Here is a 22,305-nt window from a genome sequence, read left to right as displayed (position 1 = left end):
CTTCGCCTCGCACGTTCCCCTTCACTTTTCGTGCGCGATTCACAGCTAAGAATGAACGACTCGGATCTCAGTTCCAACTCAACCGTCCTGCTAAATTCCACATTCAATGAGACCCAGCCGACTACACTTGGTTCAGCTCAATTCGCCATTATCATCCCGACAGTGGTTCAGTTTATCTTTTCCAGTATTGCGCTTGCTGCCATAGTTCGCATACCCGCTCTGCGCAAGGGTGAAAACCTCTTTCTAACCAATCTGGTTATCGCTGACTTGATTGCCGTATTTATCGGCATTTGTCTAACAGTTTTGTCCTTTTCTGACGTTGACAGCGAAATCAAAGTTGTTGTTCATGCCATAGTTTGCAAGACTTTTCAGGCTATCTGGCACTTTCAATTTTTCTGGTCAATGTGGGGCCCTGTTCTCATAGCCTATAATCGCTACTCAATGGTTGCCCATCCGTTCCGTCCGAGCATCACAACTCGAAAGGCGGCGATTGCAATTGCTTTCACGTGCGCTGTTAGACTTTTCATCGCCTCGCTGCCTTTCTACACCTGGGCGAAATACAGTTTTCGTTACATTCCCATGAAAGGCGTCTATACATGTGAAATCGATCACAAAGATTTCAAAAAGTACCTCTCCTTCAGAATTTTCTACCACGGAATTTCGTATGCCGTTCCTGTGACACTGACTGCAATTTGTTTTGTTATGATTCTGCAAAGCGTTCGGGCTATTCAGCGGAATGCCAGCGTGCGCTCTTCAAGCGCTGTTCCGTCAATTGTCAATTCAAAAACGTTTTGGTACGTTGTCGTAGTTGTTTCAACAAACGCTATTCTTCCTGCTCCGTACATCATCGGATTATTTCTGCTCCACGTCGACCTTGTTGCAGTCGGTTTCATTATTTTACGAATAAACTTTGCGATCAATTCCGTGTTATATGTATTCTGGGTGAAAACCGTTAGTCGCTCGCTTGTGGATATTATTCGTTGCAGAAAAATACGTTCTATCGAATGAAAAGTTGGACGGCAAAGTATTCAATCAACTTGATTACAGTTTGCTTTGATTTGACGTAGAGACGATAGACTCTGCAAGCATTACATTATGGCTGTCTATAGCCTTTTCCACGTAACTGAATAATTTCATTCGTGTTGCCAACGCAAACTCTCACCCCCGCTCGTGACGTGATTTCATCAGCCACATAGCAATCGTTACACACAGAAATGTTCGTCTCAAATGACCAGCTACGCGGGTTGATATGTGTACATTCACGCATACAGTACTACAGAAGATTCTTGAGGATATGAAGGGAAGACTACTTGAATCAAACGTCTACATTCACGACCTGTTTAATTAACTAAGTCAGAAACGGCTTAACCGTTCTCCGTCTATTATTGAGGACAATCGTTTCATAGGCGGTAGATGGAAAATAGACCGTGCAAGGTGTGGAATCCGTGGACTCAGCAACAATGGAGAAATCATAGCTAGTAAATGTACAGGAAGAATCCAATGGTGGTAGAGACCTAGAAGCAGAGTCGTCCAAATGTACAAAATACAAGAATAAGGAAGTGTCGTGATTGTGGTTTCCTTCGAAGAGCAGGCAGACATGCTCACCATGGCACCTGCACAACGGTCAAAGGAGCTAGCGGCTGGGAGACAAAGAAATCAGTAAAATACTTAGATTTGTGAACATTACGTCAATGAGTAGTAGTAGTAGTACATACGCCGTTGACGGAGTGAGATCACGTTTTCTTCTGTAGATGACGTTGCTTTTTATTGGAATAGGCGTGTACTTGAGCAAACCTTATCTCTCCTCCGAGATTTCATCACTGCACCTGGGTCCAGAGAGCGTAGACGGCTTTGCACACGCCCACGTCGTGAGTATTCAAATAGGCGAGTCCGGCGAACGAAGCCAACGACAGCCCCGCCCACACGGCGAGAATTCCCTTTCTCAATCCATCGATATTTTGAACGTAGTCGCCGAATATCTTTCGCGTGTAGTCCGTGATGATCGAACTGAGACCCCTAAGCCCTCGCATCTCACTTCTTGGTGCGCTACGAATCGAGAAGAACTGACCAATAGCTGTGAAGGGGAATGAAAATGGCGAGGCCCCAATCGACGACGGGATGGGATCCGACGACGAAAGCCGAGCTGACGAATCCGATTTGTGCTATTGCGACTGCTCGCTCGGCCGTCCAATGTTTGACGGCGCTCTTTGGCGGAGTGACGGTAACTATATCCGGGAGTCAGGAAAACGAGAGATCGACGAATCTTCTATCGTACCCGCTGTTCGATTTTGTTGGTTTGCCGAATGAGTTGCTTTTATAGCTACAGATTAAATATCAGCTGCTTACGTAAAAGGATCGTTTTGTTCTTACCGAACATCGATGACGAAGGCATGGCGAGGCGACAACAACGTCCCAACGCGAGTTGACACCCTACAGACAAAGTAAGATTCTGCTGCAGGTACTACTCTCTAAGCAAGTTACCCGAGATCCTCGCTAAAGCGGCCATGAAAGGAGAAAACAGCCTCAGCGGTTACAGCCGGATTAGAAGTCACGTGCGTTTACAAGCCCGTACCCGAAAACAAAGAATGGCTCTCGCCAGGTACGCTAGAAGCATTCTCTTGATCTAATCGACGTGAATGGCATCTAGACTCTCGCGCGGCTCCCTCTATCAGCCCTTTCAAGCGCTACGATGCTGCGTGGCATTCGTACCGAGGTACTCGCGTCACCGCGATGAGCATTTTTGACTGAAACTGTCATGCAGGTCGACGGGACTCGCAACGGACGCGAATACCGAGCCGTTCTTCGAGAAAAACCGACGCCTCGGCCGTCCCCTGTCGCCTCACCTGACAATCTACAAATGGGAGTTGAATATGAACATGTCCCTCTTTCATCGCATCACGGGAACGGGCCTTTCTCTATGTAATAACGTCGTTTTGCATACATACGGAGTTTTGATTTATTTTTCTCAGCTATTGCTGGCCTATCGGCTGGATATCTCTTTGTGAGAGACTGGGATTCGGTTGTGACGTTCTTTCAAGGGCTGCATCTTCCGCACTGGTTCGTGATCGTGCCCGGAAAGTTTCTCGTTGCCTGGATCTTTGCATTTCATTCTTTCAATGGCCTGCGTCATTTGGTAAGTAACGTTTCTATGTCAACGAGGTACAGTATATGTACTCTAATTCTTTCTCTATTGACAGAGTTGGGATTTTGGACAAGGATTTTCGAAACCGACTATGAAGGCTTCGGCGTGGACTGTGGCTGCTATATCTGGATTGGTAGCTGCCTTTCTGGCGTCATACTAGCTGTGCTCATGTCATTTACACTTTTAGTTGTAGCGTTGTATGCATGGCGTATCTGAATAAATAATGTATCATCAATACCATTGCTTCACAATTTATGACTCGCTTTTATGCAGAACAAAAAAATGCGTATCAACTCAAAACAAACAGAAAGCGCACTGCAGCAAAATAGGCAAAGAATGGGAGAATTTGCAACAGTGACGAAACTCCAGAAATTCATAACACAAGTAGAGCGTCAACTGTCACAGAAAGAGGTTATGGTTGTAATTATAACATGCCACCGTGATGATCTCCTGGCACTTCTTGAAATCATCAGCTCTTTCTTGGTCCACAGCAATGTTCATTGCAGTCGCAATGCCCACCTGATCATCTTCGTGTAAGTAATTAAGACGACGATAGGCCATATCACCGACACATAAACTGGCGATCCTCCACAGTCCGAAGTACCGAACTATACCGGCATGAGAACACTTCATAAACTTGAGCAGGGGAAAAAGAGGTACATTAGGGGTGGCCCCATCGCGTGACCAGAGTGAAGGTTCGAGTTCCAAACGATCAATATTCTCGCCAAGAAGACGGCAAACGCGTTCGCGCGACGGGAAACCGGGCTGCAACCAAAAACTGCTAAGATCGTCAGAAAGAATAGCGGCCATGAACTGACAAACAGAAATAGCCAGCTTGTCACCTGCCGCCGTCTTCCACGCAATCCAGTCAAAATCAAGACATCCCAAGACAGAATTAACAGCGCGAGGATTTTTTACAACGGCGGCAAGACCACGTGGGCTTAATGCTACATTGGCGAGAACGTCGACGGCGTTTTGAATTATATAGCGGTCGTCCAACTCGTCAATGCAGTCAACTACACACTGCACAGGATCGACGTCCGGGCCAATTTGAACTATTTCGTCGCCGCTCGTCGGCATGGCGTCCGTTAGATGAACGAGTATTTTCAACGAAAGAGACGCGACATTATAAAAGGATACCGGATGAGCAACGACTTTAGACAAGTTTCGAAACAGGAGGAGCGCTGCGCCGCATTCAAAGGCTATGTAAGAGCAAACGTCCGCCGAACTGAACAGGACGAGACTCCCGAGCCAATTGAGAGGAGGCATCCAATTCGACAACGTTTTTGTAACGTCAACGAGAAAGGAACCGATTCGACGTGACCACTTGACGCAAAAGCGCGCAGCTAGCACGATGTTGAAAATCACGCTGGGCTCCAAGGGATCCAAGTCCCAATGCGATCCCAAGCTGTTGACGGCAAAATCGATGCAGCGTTCGACTGTCGAAGCGTGATTGCACGGACGACGATCGAGAAATAGGTAGTCGTTATTCTTGAGGCGGAGAAATGAAGTCAAGCCGAGAGAAATGCTTTGCGTCAATGCGTCATTCCGACCTTTACTGAAATAGCAGTATGAAGACAACAGGGCAAGTTCGCCGTACATCCGCTGGAATTCATCGTTTCTTTGACCCAGTCCATCGGCCTCGGGCTCAGTGAAAATGCGACGTAGATGAAATGGTCGCTTTACGTATCGCGGTTGCAATGCAAGAGTTGCGTCAGTTCGGTCCAATGCGGCGATACACAGCTGCGGAGCTACTGACTGAACTGCCGTCAGAAAGGGATCTCGGTCAAAAAAGCCGTTGGCAATTAGCACCAAGACTTCCAGTTGGTTTCGCATAGGAGACGGAGTTATCATTGAGACTAGTTTTTCCAGTGGAAGCCAGCAGCCAGAAATGTCCAGTTCTTTCAAAGACGAATTTTGAGAAAAGATAATCGATAGAAGATCTACGGTGCTGGGATTCTTCTTCGATTGCACACGTGATACGTCCAAAAATGTCAGATTTTTTAGAACTTCGCCTAAGACAGCACGTAATTCGACTTCTTTATCCTCTTCTAGAGAAAGCCCGTGAACGCTTAACGATCGCAGACCAGAAAGATGAGACACAGACGTCAGAACTAATAAAGTCGATATCGACGTTTCCGAGACGTCGAGACTTTGAAGCCTCTTCATTTGCGCACACGCTCTCTTCAACGACACTAAATCGACGTCGGTCGCGCACAGATCTAGCTCTCGTAATACAGTGAACGACTCGAGCTCCTCGAATCCAAGTCGACCCTTGATGTGACCGAGATTCAGAACCCTGAGAGTGCGCGATGACGGAAGAAGACCGTGGATTATCTTCTGATCAGTCAATTGGCGACAAAAGGCGAGATTGACGTCGACGAGATGACAATTTTTCGACGCCAGATCGACACCGGTCGGACCTAGGACATTGCCTGGAATGCGAAGTCGACGCAAGCCCTGCGGGCACGTCGACGGATGAAGAAGAGTTGCGATTGCGTTTTCGTTCCGGATGAAGAGCTCGTTCAGCTTGAATAGGAGCGTTTCGACGATGACGACTGGTAGAATGAATGGCGTTCGAAGGAAAGGGGTCCCGTCGGGCGATTTTGCAGTGAACTTGTTCAGGTTTCGACAAATGAACTCGGCGCATAGACTGACGAGCGTGATCGGCTTCTCCGAGCCGGAGACGTCCGCCATGTGCCGACAAATTAATTTGTGTTACGGCAGTTGTAAATGACTCTTAGAAAGTAAATCAAGAAAAAAACATTCCAGCACGAAATTGCAGATAGATCTATCAGTAACACAAGCAGTAAACGATAACTGTTGAAAGCTGTTAATTGCCACAGTACTAGTTAGAATATTTTCCCAATATGATACTCTGGCACTTTTTGAAATGATCAGCCCTTGCCTGATCCACATCAACGTCTCTTACAACAGCAATGCCCGCCTCGTCATTTTCGCGCAAGCAATTGACGTAGTGATTACCAGAATTACTGCAGCATAAACTAGCAAGCATCCACAGTCCAAAATACCGAACTAGACCAGTATGAGAACACTTCATCAAATTTAGCAGAGAATCAATAGATTCATAGCGAATGTCCTTATCGCGAGAATCCTGCGGATCGACTTCCATACCGTCAACAGTGTCACAAAGAAGACGACAGACGTGCTCGCGCGACGGAAAACTTGGCTCCAACCAGAAACTGCCAGAGTAGTCAGACAGAAGAACGGCCATGAAGTGGCAAACGGAAAGAGCTCGAGCGTCGCCCGTCTTCGGCTCGAGACAGCTCAAGACGGCCTTCACGGCGTCGGGATTATTCACAACTGCAGCAAAACCGTGAGGACTTTCGACAACGTTGCCGAGGAAATAGATGACGCACTCAATCACGCCACCAACGTCAGCAAATCGATCGATGCAGTTTGCCGCACACTGAACGGGATCGACGTCCGGGCCAAGACTCGCTATTTCGTCGCCGCTCTTTGGCACGCCGTCCGTCAGTGCGGCGAGTATCGACGTCAATATAGATGCTTCGTGCGCGCACGGCGACGGATCCGCGACGAGTCTGGTCAACGTGCGAATAACGACGCGTGCTGCACCGCATTCGAAGGCAATATAATAGCAGACGTCAGCCGAATTGTAATGGACAAGACGATGAAGGCATTCATAAACAATCAAATCAGAAGGAGAAGTGCGCAAAAGGTCGACTAGAAGAAGACCAACTCGACGTATCCACTTTTTGCGACGGCGCACAGCCGGCATGAATAATTCAAGAATTTCGATGGCCCAATGACGTTGGCCGGAAGAGCAGGCGACGGCGAAATCGATGCAACGTGCGACAAATGAAGCGCAATTCAAACCGGGATCGTTGCCGTATAGTTGCAGGAAGTCTAGGGCGTGTTCGCACAAGTCAAAATCGTCGTCTTGATAATTATGCATCAAAAAAAGTGCAAGGTCGCCGTAACTTCGCCAGAATCTCTCGCTTTTCTGACCATCTTGAATTGAATAAGGTGGGCTGAACGTTTCCAATAGATAGAATGGACGCTTTAGGACTCTCAGCTGTAATGCTGCATCGTCAAAGCCGTCATCTCTCTTCAGCACAGCAATATATAGTTGTGGAGCTACTGCCTTGACCAATTCGTAGTCACAAAGGTCGCTATCGAATAAATCCAAGACTTCCAGCTGGTACCGTATAGGAGACGAGGAAATCATTGAGACTAGTTTTGCCGGTGGAATTTCGCAGGAAGAAATGTCCAATTCTCTCAAGGACGAATTTTCGGAAAAGATAATTGATACTAGATCTTCGGAACTAACGTTGGCCTTCTCCTTCTCCAATGGCACAAGTGATACGTCCAAAAATGTCAGATTCTTTAGAACTTCGCGTAAGACAGCACGTAATTCGACTACTTCATCTTTTTCTAGAGAAAGTCCGTGAACGCTCAACGATCGTAGGCCAGAAAGATGAGACACAGATGTCAGGACGGACAAAGTTGATATGGGTGTTTCTGAGACGTCGAGACTCCGAAGGCTCTTCATTTGCGAACATGCTCTCTTCAATGACACTGAATCGACGTCGGTCACGCAAAGATCGAGATCCCTCAGTTCACGAAATTCCTCCAGCTTCTCGAACCCAAGTTGACCTTTGATGTGACCGAGATTCAAAGACCTGAGAGTGTGGGACGACGGAAGAAGACCGTGGAGTATCTTCTGATCATTCAATTGGCGACAAAAGGCGAGATTGACGTCGAAGAGATGACAACTCTTCGACGCCAGATCGAAACCGGTCGGACCTACGAGACTGCCTGGAATACGGAGTCGGCGAAGGCCGTGTGGACATGTCGATGGATGGAGAAGGGTTGCGATTGCGTTTTCGTTCCGGATGAAGAGCTCGTTCAACTTGAATAGGATCGTTTCGACGATGACGACTGGTAGAGTGAATGGCGTTCGAAGGAAGGGGGTCCCGTTCGGCGATTTTGCAGTAAATGTGTCTAAGTTTCGACATATGAACTCGGCACAAAGTTCGACGAGTTTGCTCGGGTTCTCGGAGCCGTAGTCTGCCGCCATCAAGGTAACGTAACAACTGGGCTGCGCAAGGGGGCGCGCCAGGGGAAGTCCCGGGGAATCTTTCCTGCCTACAGAATGAATTCGTGGGATAGACATGTCGTTCCGCGCCTGGACCTTCTCGTAGGGGTTTTCGACGTCGAAGGCGAGCTTCTCGATCGTCTGACGGCACGAGGATTGATCACACGCGACGACTGGGAGTACCTACGTCTTCCATCTGTAACCAAGCGCAATAAGGCGCGAGCTCTACTCATGGATATTCTACCGCGAAAAGGAAACAGCGAGGCGTTCGAAGCATTCGTATCTGCTCTAAGAGAAACAGAATGTCAGAGCCATATAGTGAAAATACTTGAAATGCCAGTCGAGAAAGGTATGGATGGTATGGTATCCACATTTGATGCTGTGAGATCAGTGGTTTGCTTTAGAAAAGTCAGATGACAATCTTGCTAGTCAAATTTTCCAGTTGAAAGAAGAAAATGCTCAACAAGTGAAACTACGAAAAGGATCAGAGATGATTTGTATGGGACTGAGGCATAAATATGAAGTAATGACATATACAGTACTGAAAGCCTTTACACGAGTTCTGCTTTGCACTAGAAACCACACCAAACAGAAACTGTCTGGAAAGCAGCAGAATCACCTTTGTCTCAGTGTTCCACTTGCTATGGACGCGTAGAAGAGATCAATGGCACAATTACTATTGCTACTGATAAAAGACATCTGTATCGCTTTGCAGAGAACAAGTGGGAAGACTCGCGAGTTAGCGTAAACATGTGTCGACTAATGAAATGCAACGAGAAAGGATACTGTCTTATCGAAGATGACAGAAATGTGTCTAGACATATTTCTGAAATTGAAAATAGCACAGAGGTGCTAGCAGTATTACCAAATAATCATCAACTACTCTGCGTGTCTGCGATTGGTCACAAGGATAAAATCTACGTAGTAGGAGGAACAGACAGTTATTTTAATCCAAAACCAGTTATTAGCGTGCTTGACGTCACAACAAGCAAGTGGATAAAACTCAAGGATATGAGTTGTGGACGTTCCTCATGCTCACTTACGACTATTGATAACAAGCTCTACGTTGGAAGCGGAGTTTGCCTTTCGGGTAGCACTAATGTCGAATGCTTTGACCTGAAGGCAGAAGCTTGGACGAGTATCCATCCCACAACAAATACAATGTGTCATCTATCATCTCTGTACGACAAACTCGTTGCAACTGGAGGAAGATGCAAAGGCAAATCCTCAAACGCTGTCGAAGTTTATGACAATGCAACTGACAGTTGGTTTCCACTGCCCTCAATGGAGGAAAGGCGTTTACATCACGGTGTGTGCACAACGGAAGACGACAAGTTGTTTGTTGTAGGTGGATGGTGCTCAAGTGACCTAGTGGAATGCTTTCAACTACCGTGAAATTTTCTATATACAAAATTTATATATTGACTTCTCTGTGCTAATGACAGTAAACCTACAAGTTTTTACGATACAAGAGATGGCGTCTTCTTCGTTGTTTTACTCATTTTTTATCTTTGTGGATTGCCTTGTATATGAGAAAATTGACGACGGGTTCCAGTTACTAGTATAGCCTACATGCCACGAGATTGAACACTGCATGGACACGGCGAAGCCTCGATTCGAATATCTCTTCTATTTCATGGATTCTAGGCTCGAATCGACGCTTACGCGTCGCTGCAGGTTTCGTTGCAGTAGTACGTTACTGTGTGGGCTGAACTAAGGGAGTGGATTGACGTCTTCCTTAGGTGCGAAGACAGCGAAGGGCTGAAGGTCAACTACCTTACGGCGACGAACCTCCCAAAAGCGTTCTGCTTCGCTCGTAGTAAGTCGCACTGCTTCGCAGTCTTTGTTCGTACTTACTTGAGTTACGTTGGAGCGAATTGAATGAAGTTATGCTTCGAAACGACGGCTTTTTCCCATTGGAGCCCCGATTTTCTAAAAACTTGCTGAACGCAGTCTTTCTCGTACGTTTAACTTGCTACGTCAGTTCTTTCGACGAAGAAACTTTTCTCGCGTTCGAAATAAGCCATAAAAGTCTATCACATGACACGTTGATTTTAATTTTAGGCAAAGGCCCGCCAAAGGGGCGGGCAGTCCCGGCCGTCCCGGCTACGGCTCCCTACGGCACAGTTTACAGAGTTATACTACGGCACAGTTGACGGAGTTTTTACTCCCTACGGCAAAGCTGACTACGGCACAGTTGACAAACAAATCAAGTCTATCCCGTTGACATTTGCAGTGTGACTGACGAGACATTTTACGCCAAAAATATTTCCCACTTACGTGCATAACGGAATTAGCCGGCATAGTAGATGTGTAGTTACACAATGCATCACGAGACATCGCGCGAGCATTTGTTACTGCAATGTTAAAGACTCAACAGGTTTTCTGGGTCTGCTTTCGAATCTACGTTGTTGTTCTTGTCATATTTGGTGAGTGGGATAAGTAGTCGACTACTGAGAACAGGAAGCGAACCCCACCCACCCACATCCTCGAATTACACCTTACCGTGAGGAATTTTAAACGACAGTTTCTAACTAACGAAAATGAAATAGATCACTGTGACTGGACAGTTATAAGGCCAACTCAAAGAGACGTTGATACAGCTAGGCGTGAACTAGAAGCAGCATCAAGAAGCACAGTTGAGGCATCAAAAAGCACAGTTGAGGCACATAATGCGCCCACAGATACAGGTCCAAATGTCGCTGGCCCTAGAGAGCCAACAACAAGGCAACTGATTGACCTCAGCATGAAAATATGCGATTCGTGGAAGTTTGTTGCAAGGAGGCTTGAATTAGACAAAAAAGTGATTGATATGATAAACAAAAACTATTCACCAGACACAAGAGAGTGTGCCTATCAAATGCTTGAAACGTGGAAGGAGGAGAAGGATCAAGATGCTACCGTTGAAGTCTTGTGCAAGGCTTTGCTTGATGAACGCTTGAAAACTACAGCTAAAGACATTTTTAAAACTCCTTAGAGATTACGTTATCTTTTCGCGTTTAGCTTAAGTACTGTATTAAACAGAAAAAACAATACTTGTTTGTTGGGGGGAGTGGTAATGTATTAGTATGATTATAGTATAGATTCGTATTTGCTCTGTTCGTCGTATCATATTGTACTTCTTAAACAAGATTGCCGCATTACATTTAATCTTGATTCTCAGACTGAAGACAAAGACGATTCAGGTAAACTCTCTCACTGACTTGCACTGAACCGGCAATTGCAATCATGCTCTCTCGGCCGTAGAATAAGATGACTCCACAACTGGACGTTCTGGGAGGAAAAAGTCTTAGTTTGCCTGAGAACCAAGTGGTAACAAATCAGTAAAATACTCTGATACGTGAAAATTAGGACGTCAAGAATTAGCGCATTGCAGGTAGAATGAGTTTTCTTGTCATCTTTGAGCCCTGTAGACAATGTTTCATTTGACGTGCCTATGACAGCCCAGCTCACACGGCGAGGATTCCCTTTCACATGTAGTCTGTAATGATCAAACTGAGACCCCCTAATGCCTTGCAACTCACTTCTCGGTGCGCTACGAATCGAGAAGAACTGACAAATAGCTGTGAAGGGGAATGAAGGCCCCAATCGACGACGGGATGGGATCCGACGACGAAAGCCGAGCTGAAGAATCCGATTTGTGACTGCTCGCTCGGCCGTCCAATGTTTGACGGCGCTCTTTGGCGGAGTGGCGGTAACTATACCCGGGTCAGGAGAACGAATCTTCTATCGTACCCGTTCGATTTGTTGGTTTTCCGAATGAGTTGCTTTTATAGCTGCAGATTAAATATTAGCTGCTTACGTAAAAGGATCGTTTCGTTCTTACCGAACATCGATGATGAGGGGATGGCGAGGCGACAACAACGTCCCAACGCGAGTTGACACCTACAGACAAAGTAAGATTCTGCTGCAGGTACTACTCTCTAAGCAAGTTACCCGAAATCCTCGCTAAAGCGGCCATGAAAGGAGAAAGAGCCTCAGCGGTTACAGCCGGATTAGAAGTCACGTACGTTTACAAGCCCGTACCCGAAAACAAAGAATGGCTCTCGCCAGGTACGCTAGAAGCATTCTCTTGACCTAATCGACGTGAACGGCATCTAGACTCTCGCGCGGCTCCCTCTATCAGCCCTTTCAAGCGCTACGATGCTGCGTGGCATTCGTACCGAGGTACACGCGTCTCCATTGGACACCGCGATGGGCATTTTTGACTGAAACTGTCATGCAGGTCGACGGGACTCGCAACGGACGCGAATACCGAGCCGTTCTTCGAGAAAAACCGACGCCTCGGTCGTCCCCTGTCGCCTCACTTGACAATTTACAAATGGGAATTGAATATGAATATGTCCCTCTTTCATCGCATCACGGGAACGGGCCTTTCTCTATGTAATAACATTGTTTTGCATACATACGGAGTTCTGATTTATTTTGTCCTTTTTTCAGCTATTGCTGGCCTATCGGCTGGATATCTCTTTGTGAGAGACTGGGATTCGGTTGTGACGTTCTTTCAAGGGCTGCATCTTCCGCACTGGTTCGTGATCGTGCCCGGAAAGTTTCTCGTTGCCTGGATCTTTGCATTTCATTCTTTCAATGGCCTGCGTCACTTGGTAAGTAACGTTTCTATATCAACGAGGTGTATATGTACTATAATTCTTTCTCTATCGAAAGAGTTGGGATTTTGGAAAAGGATTCTTGAAACCGACTATGAAGGCTTCGGCGTGGACTGTGGCTGCTATATCCGGATTGGTAGCTGCCTTTCTGGCGTCATACTAAGTGTTAGGTTGTATGGTGTATGTATGTGTGGTCTGAATAAATCTATCAGTTTGTTTGTCAACCTTGTATCTACTGGTGCGCTGGTCAAACTTCAATAGCGATTACTTCATATTCTCATATCATGCTTTCGTCTAGGTTGCTTAATTAATTAGTATTTTGCTCTGCTGAATTGAAAGAGAACACTGATACGAATGGGCATTAGTCATGCAAGAAGCAAACTTCTAGAGTTGACTAGTCTGTACATGATCTATGGAATAACAGGTTGCATACACAACTGAGCAAAAGCGTATACCTAAGGTTCGCGCAACTGCTGAAGCCCAGGTTATTTGATTGGGCAAATCTAGTTTAAGTTAAACGCGTCTACAACTGGGTTTCCACGCGACGAAAACGAAAGGTGGTGAAAGGTAAGTTCGATAAAACCATATGCAGTTGCATATCGTCCTGCGCTGCTGGTACCCTCGGGGAAGAACAGCAAAGCTAATTACAACGCGGCAGCGGCAGAGATACGACGACATGCAGTAAGAAAAGCCGTCTATAAACGCCGCATCTGTCACAATGTAAATCGTTGCATGAGCTCAAGCTTATATCGGAAGACAAACAATTTCAGATCCATTGGTAAGTATTATGCATTTTCCTTGCACACAGTTTCAATAAGTTTTTCACTAATGTCCATTTTTCGGCAGGCATTAATCAGGACTTCTTTAGTAGCAGCAGCACCACATTTTGTAACCCAGCCGTCTAACACCGCCATCGCTCTAACGAAATTAGAATCAAAATTTTGCTTATAATCCGATATTTCTTTCATATCTAATTCCAAGTGGCAAAGAAGGGTCTGCCACTGAGACCTAACCAACTGAGCAACTGCAAGCAATAGCTTCTTGTCGACCTCATTAGGCGGTTCTGCAAAGAGCAAAATTGTCAAAATCCACATTAGAGCATTTTTGCTTAACAAGTTACCAGAATGAGTCAGAGGCGGCGGATCAGCTGGAACTATGAACTCCAGAGTATTGCTATTAGTCTCTTCTTGTCCCTTGTGGTAAGTGCAGACAGCAATGACTTTAGCTTTTTCGTCCTTTGTCATCTCAAAAGCGAAGTTTTTAGAAGTAGAGTCAATGTGTTTACGCTCTAGAATGCGCACAACACTAGGACCTTTGAATTTCAAGACTTGTTTTACACTTAGATCCTCAGTTTTAGTTTTGAACTCTATCATCACACGGTCATTGCTTACGTCGGGACTTCGATCGATATCGACCGACCAAGTATTGGCTAAAGTGTAGCCTATTTCCTTTTCATCACTAACGGCTTTTCTTCGACTCTTATAGCAATTGCAACTGATAACAGACTTCACATCGACATTAACCAACCCATCCTTCCACTCCTGGAGGCGAAAGAAGAAAAAAAGACATGCTGTACTAGCTGAACTTTCTTTCTCGAAACAGACTTCACAAAAAGAGAGCGATCTAGTGATGACGGCATCATTAGTTCGTGCAATATTCATTCTCCCGTTGACTCCGCTTCCAAGCCGATCAAGGCTTCCCACGAATTCAAACGTCGCTTCTTTTCTTGAGTCTCCGCTACAGTAAAAAACATTTAGCCGAGAATCGGCGCTATCAAGCCTAAAACAGTGCTCAAGTTCTTCAAGGATAGTAACTTCCTTTTCGAACTTGGTTCCGTGAGGCAGCAACTCTAAAATAGCCACTTTCATTGTCTTGTCGTTAATGCAAACGTCTTTTTCAGAAACCAAGTAAGACATCGTTACGTGCAGGTCTGTACTAAGAGCTCCTTCGGGAACCTGCAGTCTTATTCGAGACTTTCGAAGAAAAAGTGAACCGCCTGTGCGTCCAATAATTCCTTTGGCAGTTTCTTTTCTTACTAAGACCGCTGTTACAGAATTGTCAAGCAGAAGTCGAGTTTTTTCTTCACCCGCTATTGAGATGTTGGCTATCGAAACGCCATGCTTGCCTATGCATAGTAAATTAAGACTGTATAATATTTACGGATAGGCGTTATAAGCGTTGGCCTTACTTTTGAGGTCTGGAAATTGTTTCCAAAGTTTATTAGCAAGCTCAAGATTGCGCAATTTGGTGGAAGCATCGCATACAGCCAAAAGAAAATGTTGGTCCGTATTTTGGTCAATCCATGTTCGCAGACAACTCTTTGCCCAAGAACGATCATCAACATCGTTTTCGCTTCCTCTTTTTTTTTCCATCGTTGCAAAAAAGGCAAAGACGTCTTTCCTTTGGAAGGGACGGTCAATTTCCTTGCAAAAATCTTTTATTGTGGGCCAAGTGCTTAGAATGCTTTCTATCACAATTTCAATTTTCTTATCATCAATCGAAACGCCTTCTGGTGTTGGGGTAGGGTTCATACTGAGTGACAAAGGATTTTCCAACGTCGCTGTTCCACGTTGTTTGTACTTATGCTTGCAGTACCTTTAAATAAAAAAAGCGCTACAAGTAATTGAAATGTGCTTGCTAGAAGAGGAATACCATAAGCCTGCAATGATTGCTACCAAGAGCACCAGAATCGAAAACAATGAAGCAATCAGTGTGGTTACTGACGACGACGAATCGACTTTCAAAGTCAAACAAGTAACGTTGGAACGACCGAGTAAGTTGGATGCGTTACAGCAATACTCGCCTTCGTCCGCTTCTGTTGCTGACAAAATTTTCAAAGTGACTGTAGCATTGGCCGGATTGTTATCATAAGACAAGAAAAGTTCAGGAGGAGGATACCCTTCCGCTGAGCAGTTTATATTGTTCTGTTCAAACTGATCTACTGTCACCGTATTTTCTTTCCTACGAAATGGATGTGAAAAAATTCTCACGATTGGGCCAACTACACAAAGGAAATTCAATTAAATGAAAACTTCTGGATTCAGACATACAGATTACACCCAACGTCAAACATGTCACGTTGGAACGGCCTGCTGCATTCGACGCGTTACAGCAATATGTTCCGGCGTCTGTTCTTGTTGCCGAGATGATTTCCAAGCTACTTGCGTTCGTAGCCAGATTGCCATTGTGTAACACAACAATGAGTGGAGTAGGATGTCCTCTAGCTGAGCAGTTGATGGAAATATTTTCGTGCAGTTCAACAGTCACAACACGGTCAACAGGAAGTGGCTGCGATGAAATATTCACAACTGGTCCAACTACACAAAAAGCTTACTAAAATAAGGCAATCGAGAATTTGTACTTACAGTTTATGTCCAGTGTCAAACACGTCTCGTTGGAACGGCCAAGTGCATTAGACGCGTTGCAGCAATACCTGCCTGAATCTCTTCCAGTTGCTGACACAATTTTTAAACTGCCATCGGTGTCATTGATTTGCTTGTTGTTATGAGACAAAACGACGTCAGGACGAGGATGTCCGTCAGCTGAGCAGTTGATGTAGTTGTCTTTGTGCAGATCGACTGCAACGGTGGAATGATTTATAAAAGGAGATGGACTAGACACGATTCTCACTACTGGACCAACTACACACAAGAAATTCAGAAGAAACGCATAATCGAACTATGACACTTACAGTTCACGTGTAATATTTTCTGAAGGGAGTCAACCGTCATGTTTCCATAAATTTTAGAAACGACAATGCATTCGTATATTCCAGCATCCTTACGATTTGCAGAAGGTATTACGTAATGAAACGCGTCTTGAACTCGATTAGCCTTAGCCGCCCTAAGAACTACATCGGACTTTCTCCACTCAATGTTCAAGTCACCCAAGTCGCCTTGCAAATTGACAGGACACGACAGGTTAACTCGATCAAACTCATTTACAGAAAATTCTTCAGACTTTTGAGCAATAGTAGTGTTCAGGATAAAATTATCTAAGTTGCACATTTCAAAAAGTGCAGCTTGGTACCACTTGAACAACAACTTACCGTATAGTACAAGTGTCACGTTAGCAGATTGGCCGAGAATGGAACTATTGGAACTCTTCACTTCGCAGACGTACGTGCCTTCATCTTCCAATTTCGCTGATTTTATTCCAAGAGTACAGAACGCTGAGCTAACTGAGACGAAACTGTTCCCGGAAGGCATGGGAGGCGAACAGCTAAACCCGTATTTAGGATCGTTGGCGGAAAACGAAACAACAGGAGCACCGGGACGAAGTGGTATTAATTTCAAAGTGATCAGCAGACCACTCAACGTGTCGCTGGTGTAGTTGCCGCCGCAGCGAAGGAAATCGTCTCTCGTTGCTTCACCGAAAATTAGGTACTTCTGTGGCCGCGAGACACTGATGTAGGCATTGAGAGGTGAATCAACACAGACGCCGAAATCTACATTTAGAACAGTTAGAAGAAAAGAAGCTAAACAGAAATATGCTACGCAACGCAGCGGGGGCTGCGTGACCCCGCATAGTTGACTTGAACTCTCATTTAGCAGCCTGAATAATCAAAGCTGGCAAATGATTTTGACTTCCATAATATCACCGCTGCTTGGGAAAGCAGCGTTTTCCCAAGCAGCGTTTTTTCAGTAGTGTACAGTACTCAAAAACTTGGGCGTGGCTCGCTTACTACTACCAATAGTCGATTACTTTTACCCCACTCACCGAATAAGACAACGACGCAGATTTGAAAGCAGATGCTGAACCGAACGGCCTGGCGGATCTCTGACATTGCTGTAGTCTCACTGATTACCGCGACTTGCGTAGGGAAGTGACCTCGGCTGGTGCGGCGAACCAAAATCGTGATATCACGCGATAATTGCGTACCTACGCATACCATAGGTAGTGCAATAATTATTATGCAGCTCCCTAATGCAAAGTGGTGCATCGAGACCCGTATTGAGACGTCTCGGGACCCTTTTTGAGACGTCTTCCGTCTGGAGGCGTCTCAAGACCCGCCTCGAGACCCTCAAAGGGTCTCGAGAACTAATGAGATTCAAATCATTCAACTCCCATTCAATCATGAATGCCAAGAAAACGAAAACTTGGAGTAATGTTAATTAAGCACAGGGTCAAAGACGACATGACAGCTCCTCACAAGCCATCGTCATGATCTCAGCGAGTCTCCGGCGAAAGACATCACATCGATAGTGTTCAAGACAACGGCTAGGACGTACAGCGGATGGCCAGCATCCCAAATGAAAATGGCCCAGATAGCATCATCGTCATCTCACGCACGCACTCTGCGCACTTTCTGCTACTCTTTCTGCTGCATCCGTTGGGAGTTTCAACTGCAAGAGTTGAAGACTAACCAGCATTTCATACTAGGCCTACTGCTGTCACCTTTGACCATTCCAGTCCCCCAGTAGGCTTCCTCAAACGCTGTCAATCTGAAGTACGTGCCGACGCGGAGGTTCCTTGGCTTGCTCGTTTGGATGATCCGGGATAGTTCACCGCAAAGCCCGTATCTTTCTCTAGCAACTACGGCCTTATCGGCTGGAGTATCGGCTGGATAACTCTTTGTGAGAGACTGGGATTCAGTAATGACGTTCTTTCAGGGGCTGCATTCCGCACTGGTTGTGATCGTGCCCGGAAAGTTTCTCGTCGCCTGGATCTTTGCATTTCATTCTTTCAATGGGTCATTTGGTAAGTAACGTTCTCTGTCAATGAGATATGTACTGTACTTCTTTCTCTATCAAAAAGTTGAGATTTTGGAAAAGGATTCTCGAAACCGACTATGAAGGCTTCTGCGTGGACTGTGGCTGCTATATCCGGATTGGTAGCTGCCTTTTTGGCATCTCACTAAGTGTTAGATTGTATGGTCTGTGTATGGCGTGTCTGAATAAATCTATCAGTTTGTTTGCCAACCTTGTACAGTATCTACAGGTGGGTTGGTCAAACTTCAAAGGCGAGATTGACGTCGACGTGATGACAACTCTTCGACGCCAGATCGAAACCTACGAGACTGCCTGGAATACGGAGTCGGCGCAAGCCCTGCGGGCACGTCGACGGATGAAGAAGAGTTGCGATTGCGTTTTCGTTCCGGATGAAGAGCTCGTTCAACTTGAATAGGAGCGTTTCGACGATGACGACTGGTAGAATGAATGGCGTTCGAAGGAAAGGGGTCCCGTCGGGCGATTTTGCAGTGAACTTGTTCAGGTTTCGACAAATGAATTCGGCGCATAGACTGACGAGCCTGATCGGCTTCTCCGAGCCGGAGACGTCCGCCATGTGCCGACAATTAATTTGTGTTACGGCAGTTGTAAATGATTCGTAGAAAAAAATCGAGAAAAAATATTCCAGCACGAAATTGCAGATATCAGTAACACAAATAGTAGACGATAAGTGATGAAAGCTGTTAATTGCCACAGTAGTAGTCTAGTTAGAATATTTTTCCAGTATGATACTCTGGCACTTTTTGAAATGAGCCTGATCCACATCAACGTCTCTTACAACAGCAATGCCCGCCTCGTCATCTTCGCGCAAGCAATTGACGTAGTGATTAACAGAATTACTGCAGCATAAACTGGCAAGCATCCACAGTCCAAAATACCGAACTAGACCGGTATGAGAACACTTCATCAAATTAAGCAGAGAATCAATAGATTCATAGCGAATATCCTTATCGCGGGAATCCTGTGGATCGACTTCCATACCGTCAACAGTGTCACTAAGAAGACGACAGACGTGTTCACGTGACGGAAAATTCGGCTGCAACCAAAAACTGCCAGAGTCGTCGGACAGAAGAACGGCCATGAAGTGACAAACAGAAAGAGCTCGAGCGTCGCCCGTCTTCGGCTCGAGACAGCTCAAGACGGACGCCACAGCGTCGGAATTTTTCACAACGGCGGCAAAACCGCGAGGACTTTCGACAACGTTGCCGAGGAAATAGATGACGCACTCAATCACACCACTAACGTCAGCAAATCGATCGATCGATGCAGCTTGCTGCACACCGAACGGGGTCGACGTCCGGGCCAAATCTCACTATTTCGTCGCCGCTCTTTGGCACGCCGTCCGTCAGTTCAGCGAGTATCGACGTCAATATAGATGCTTCGTACGCGCACGGCGACGGATCCGCGACGAGTCTGGTCAACGCGCAAATAACGGCGCGTGCTGCACCGCATTCGAAGGCAATATAATAGCAGACGTCAGCCGAATTCCACTTGACAAGACGATGAAGGCATTCATAAACAATGCAATCAGAAGGACAAGTTCGCAAAAGGTCGACTAGGAAGAGACCCACTCGACGTATCCATTTTTTGCGACGGCGCACCACCGGCATGAATAATTCAAGAATTTCGATGGACCAACCAGGGGTATAAAGACGTCGGCCGGAAGAGAAGGCAACGGCTAAATCAATGCAACGCGTGACAAATGAAGCGCAATTCAAACCGGGATCGTCACCGTATAGTTAAGTCTAGGACGCGTTCGCACAAGTCAAAATCGTCGTCTTGATAATTATGCATCGACAAAAGTGCAAGGTCGCCGTAACTTCGCCAGAATCTCTCGCTTTTCTGACCATCTTGAATTGAATAAGGTGGGCTGAACGTTTCCAATAGAGAGAATGGACGCTTTAGGACTCTCAGCTGTAATGCTGCATCGTCAAAGCCGTCATCTCTCTTCAGCCCAGAAATATATAGTTGTGGAGCTACTGCCTTGACCAATTCGTAGTCACAAAGGTTGCTATCAAATAAATCCAAGACTTCCAGCCGGTACCGTATAGGAGACGATGAAATCATTGAGACTAGTTTCGCCGGTGGAATTTTGCAGGCAGAAATGTCCAATTCTCTCAAGGACGAATTTTCGGAAAAGATAATTGATACTAGATCTTCGGAGCTAACGTTCGCCTTCTCCTTCTCCAATGGCACAAGTGATACGTCCAAAAATGTCAGATTCTTTAGAACTTCGCGTAAGACAGCACGTAATTCGACTTCTTCATCTTTTTCTAGAGAAAGTCCGTGAACGCTCAACGATCGTAGGCCAGAAAGATGAGACACAGATGTCAGGACGGACAAAGCCGATATGGGTGTTCCTGAGACGTCGAGACTCCGAAGGCTCTTCAGTTGCGAACATGCTCTCTTCAACGACACTGAATCGACGTCGGTCACGCAAAGATCGAGATCCCTTAGTTCACGAAATTCCTCCAGCTTCTCGAACCCAAGTTGACCCTTGATGTGACCGAGATTCAAAGACCTGAGAGTGCGGGACGACGGAAGAAGACCGTGGAGTATCTTCTGATCATTCAATTGGCGACAAAAGGCGAGATTGACGTCGACGAGATGACAACTCTTCGACGCCAGATCGAAACCGGTCGGACCTACGAGACTGCCTGGAATACGGAGTCGGTGAAGGCCGTGTGGACACGTCGATGGATGGAGAAGGGTTGCGATTGCGTTTTCGTTCCGGATGAAGAGCTCGTTCAACTTGAATAGGATCGTTTCGACGATGACGACTGGTAGAATTGTCACGACGCGAATGGACCGGGCTTTGAGTGGACCGGGGGACCGTTTACAGCTGCCGTAGAATAACCGGGCAGTCCATAGGCAGCAGCGGCAGTTGGTCCGACATTGCCGCAAAAGGGCCGGCATCGCTAACCGGTCATAACTGAGTCCCTCGCAACACTCTAACCTCCTACCTTCTTCGTCAACGTAATGTAGTCTATTTGTTCTGCTGTCTGTAGGAGCCTGTACGTTGCGAAGAGACTCGGTCTATCTACGGCGGCGGTAATTGGACCTAGCTGGTCCATTCACAGCTGCCGTGAATGGACCCAGTCCATGTACGGCAGTGCTGTAAATGGATCCGGTCCACTCACAGCAACCGTGCATGGACCCGGTCCATTTACAGCACTGCCTTAGGTTGCCGTACATGGACCGGGTCCATTTACGGCAGCTGTGAATGGACCCGGTCCATTTACAGCTAGGGCTGCCGCACATGGACCCAGTTCATTTACGGCAGCTCCGGTCCATCTACAGCTGCCGTAACTGGACCCTTCGGTCCGTTTACAGCAGCTGCAAATGGACCCGGTCCATTTGCTACCCCGGACCAAATATTTCGTGACAGAATGAATGGCGTTCGAAAGAAGGGGGTCCCGTTCGGCGATTTTGCAGTAAACTTGTCTAAGTTTCGACATATGAACTCGGCACAAAGTTCGACGAGTTTGCTCGGGTTCTCGGAGCCGTAGTCTGCCGCCATCAAGGTAACGTAACAACTGGGCTGCGCCAGGGGCGCGTCAGGGGAAGTCCGTGCCGACAGAATGAATTCGTGGGATAGAAATGTCGTTCCGCGCCTGGACCTTCTCGTAGGGGTTGTCGACGTCGAAGGCGAGCTTCTCGATCGTCTGACGGCACGAGGATTGATCACACGCGACGACTGGGAGTACCTACGTCTTCCATCTGTAACCAAGCGCAATAAAGCGCGAG

The 22,305-nt window shown here is 46.3% G+C and overlaps 5 protein-coding genes across 6 annotated transcripts; 3 read left to right on the top strand and 2 right to left on the bottom strand.

Annotated features, from left to right (window-relative positions):
- Positions 1-1,656: 1,656 nt before the first annotated feature.
- Positions 1,657-12,188, bottom strand: LOC136185340 (succinate dehydrogenase [ubiquinone] cytochrome b small subunit A, mitochondrial-like). Of its 2 annotated transcripts, none has more exons than XM_065972461.1 (6): positions 12,159-12,188; positions 2,371-2,430; positions 2,276-2,320; positions 2,069-2,225; positions 1,795-2,016; positions 1,657-1,745 (listed from the first exon to the last, which is right to left on the bottom strand). In XM_065972461.1, exons 1-5 carry the CDS (start codon positions 12,181-12,183, stop codon positions 1,818-1,820), a joined length of 486 nt encoding a protein of 161 aa, XP_065828533.1. In that variant the 5' UTR covers positions 12,184-12,188; the 3' UTR covers positions 1,657-1,745; positions 1,795-1,817. The 2 variants fall into 2 exon arrangements, with proteins under 2 accessions (XP_065828533.1, XP_065828524.1); XM_065972452.1 differs by lacking the exon at positions 12,159-12,188 and adding an exon at positions 2,482-2,553.
- On the top strand, positions 2,537-3,377 carry LOC136185330 (succinate dehydrogenase cytochrome b560 subunit, mitochondrial-like). Its single transcript, XM_065972441.1, has 5 exons — positions 2,537-2,599; positions 2,648-2,713; positions 2,762-2,919; positions 2,970-3,133; positions 3,198-3,377. The coding sequence occupies exons 1-5, from the start codon at positions 2,586-2,588 to the stop codon at positions 3,300-3,302; spliced, it is 507 nt and encodes a 168-aa protein (XP_065828513.1). The 5' UTR covers positions 2,537-2,585; the 3' UTR covers positions 3,303-3,377.
- Positions 8,317-9,764, top strand: LOC136185320 (kelch domain-containing protein 8A-like). Its single transcript, XM_065972431.1, has 3 exons — positions 8,317-8,571; positions 8,627-8,745; positions 8,799-9,764. The coding sequence occupies exons 1-3, from the start codon at positions 8,454-8,456 to the stop codon at positions 9,615-9,617; spliced, it is 1,056 nt and encodes a 351-aa protein (XP_065828503.1). The 5' UTR covers positions 8,317-8,453; the 3' UTR covers positions 9,618-9,764.
- A 55-nt stretch (positions 12,189-12,243) lies between the features above and the next one.
- Positions 12,244-13,024, top strand: LOC136187799 (succinate dehydrogenase cytochrome b560 subunit, mitochondrial-like). The gene is made up of 5 exons (XM_065975491.1): positions 12,244-12,275; positions 12,324-12,389; positions 12,448-12,605; positions 12,663-12,826; positions 12,888-13,024. The coding sequence occupies exons 1-5, from the start codon at positions 12,262-12,264 to the stop codon at positions 12,990-12,992; spliced, it is 507 nt and encodes a 168-aa protein (XP_065831563.1). The 5' UTR covers positions 12,244-12,261; the 3' UTR covers positions 12,993-13,024.
- Positions 13,025-13,573: 549 nt separating this feature from the next.
- Positions 13,574-17,055, bottom strand: LOC136199361 (uncharacterized). The gene is made up of 8 exons (XM_065989537.1): positions 16,878-17,055; positions 16,521-16,823; positions 16,195-16,470; positions 15,880-16,146; positions 15,482-15,830; positions 15,018-15,424; positions 13,950-14,954; positions 13,574-13,892 (listed from the first exon to the last, which is right to left on the bottom strand). Exons 1-8 carry the CDS (start codon positions 17,035-17,037, stop codon positions 13,615-13,617), a joined length of 3,045 nt encoding a protein of 1,014 aa, XP_065845609.1. The 5' UTR covers positions 17,038-17,055; the 3' UTR covers positions 13,574-13,614.
- Between the last annotated feature and the right edge of the window lie 5,250 nt (positions 17,056-22,305).

Source organism: Oscarella lobularis, chromosome 1, assembly GCF_947507565.1.
Source record: "Oscarella lobularis chromosome 1, ooOscLobu1.1, whole genome shotgun sequence".
Classification (NCBI taxonomy): Eukaryota; Metazoa; Porifera; class Homoscleromorpha; order Homosclerophorida; family Oscarellidae; genus Oscarella; species Oscarella lobularis.
This window is presented reverse-complemented; position numbering and strand designations above follow the sequence as displayed.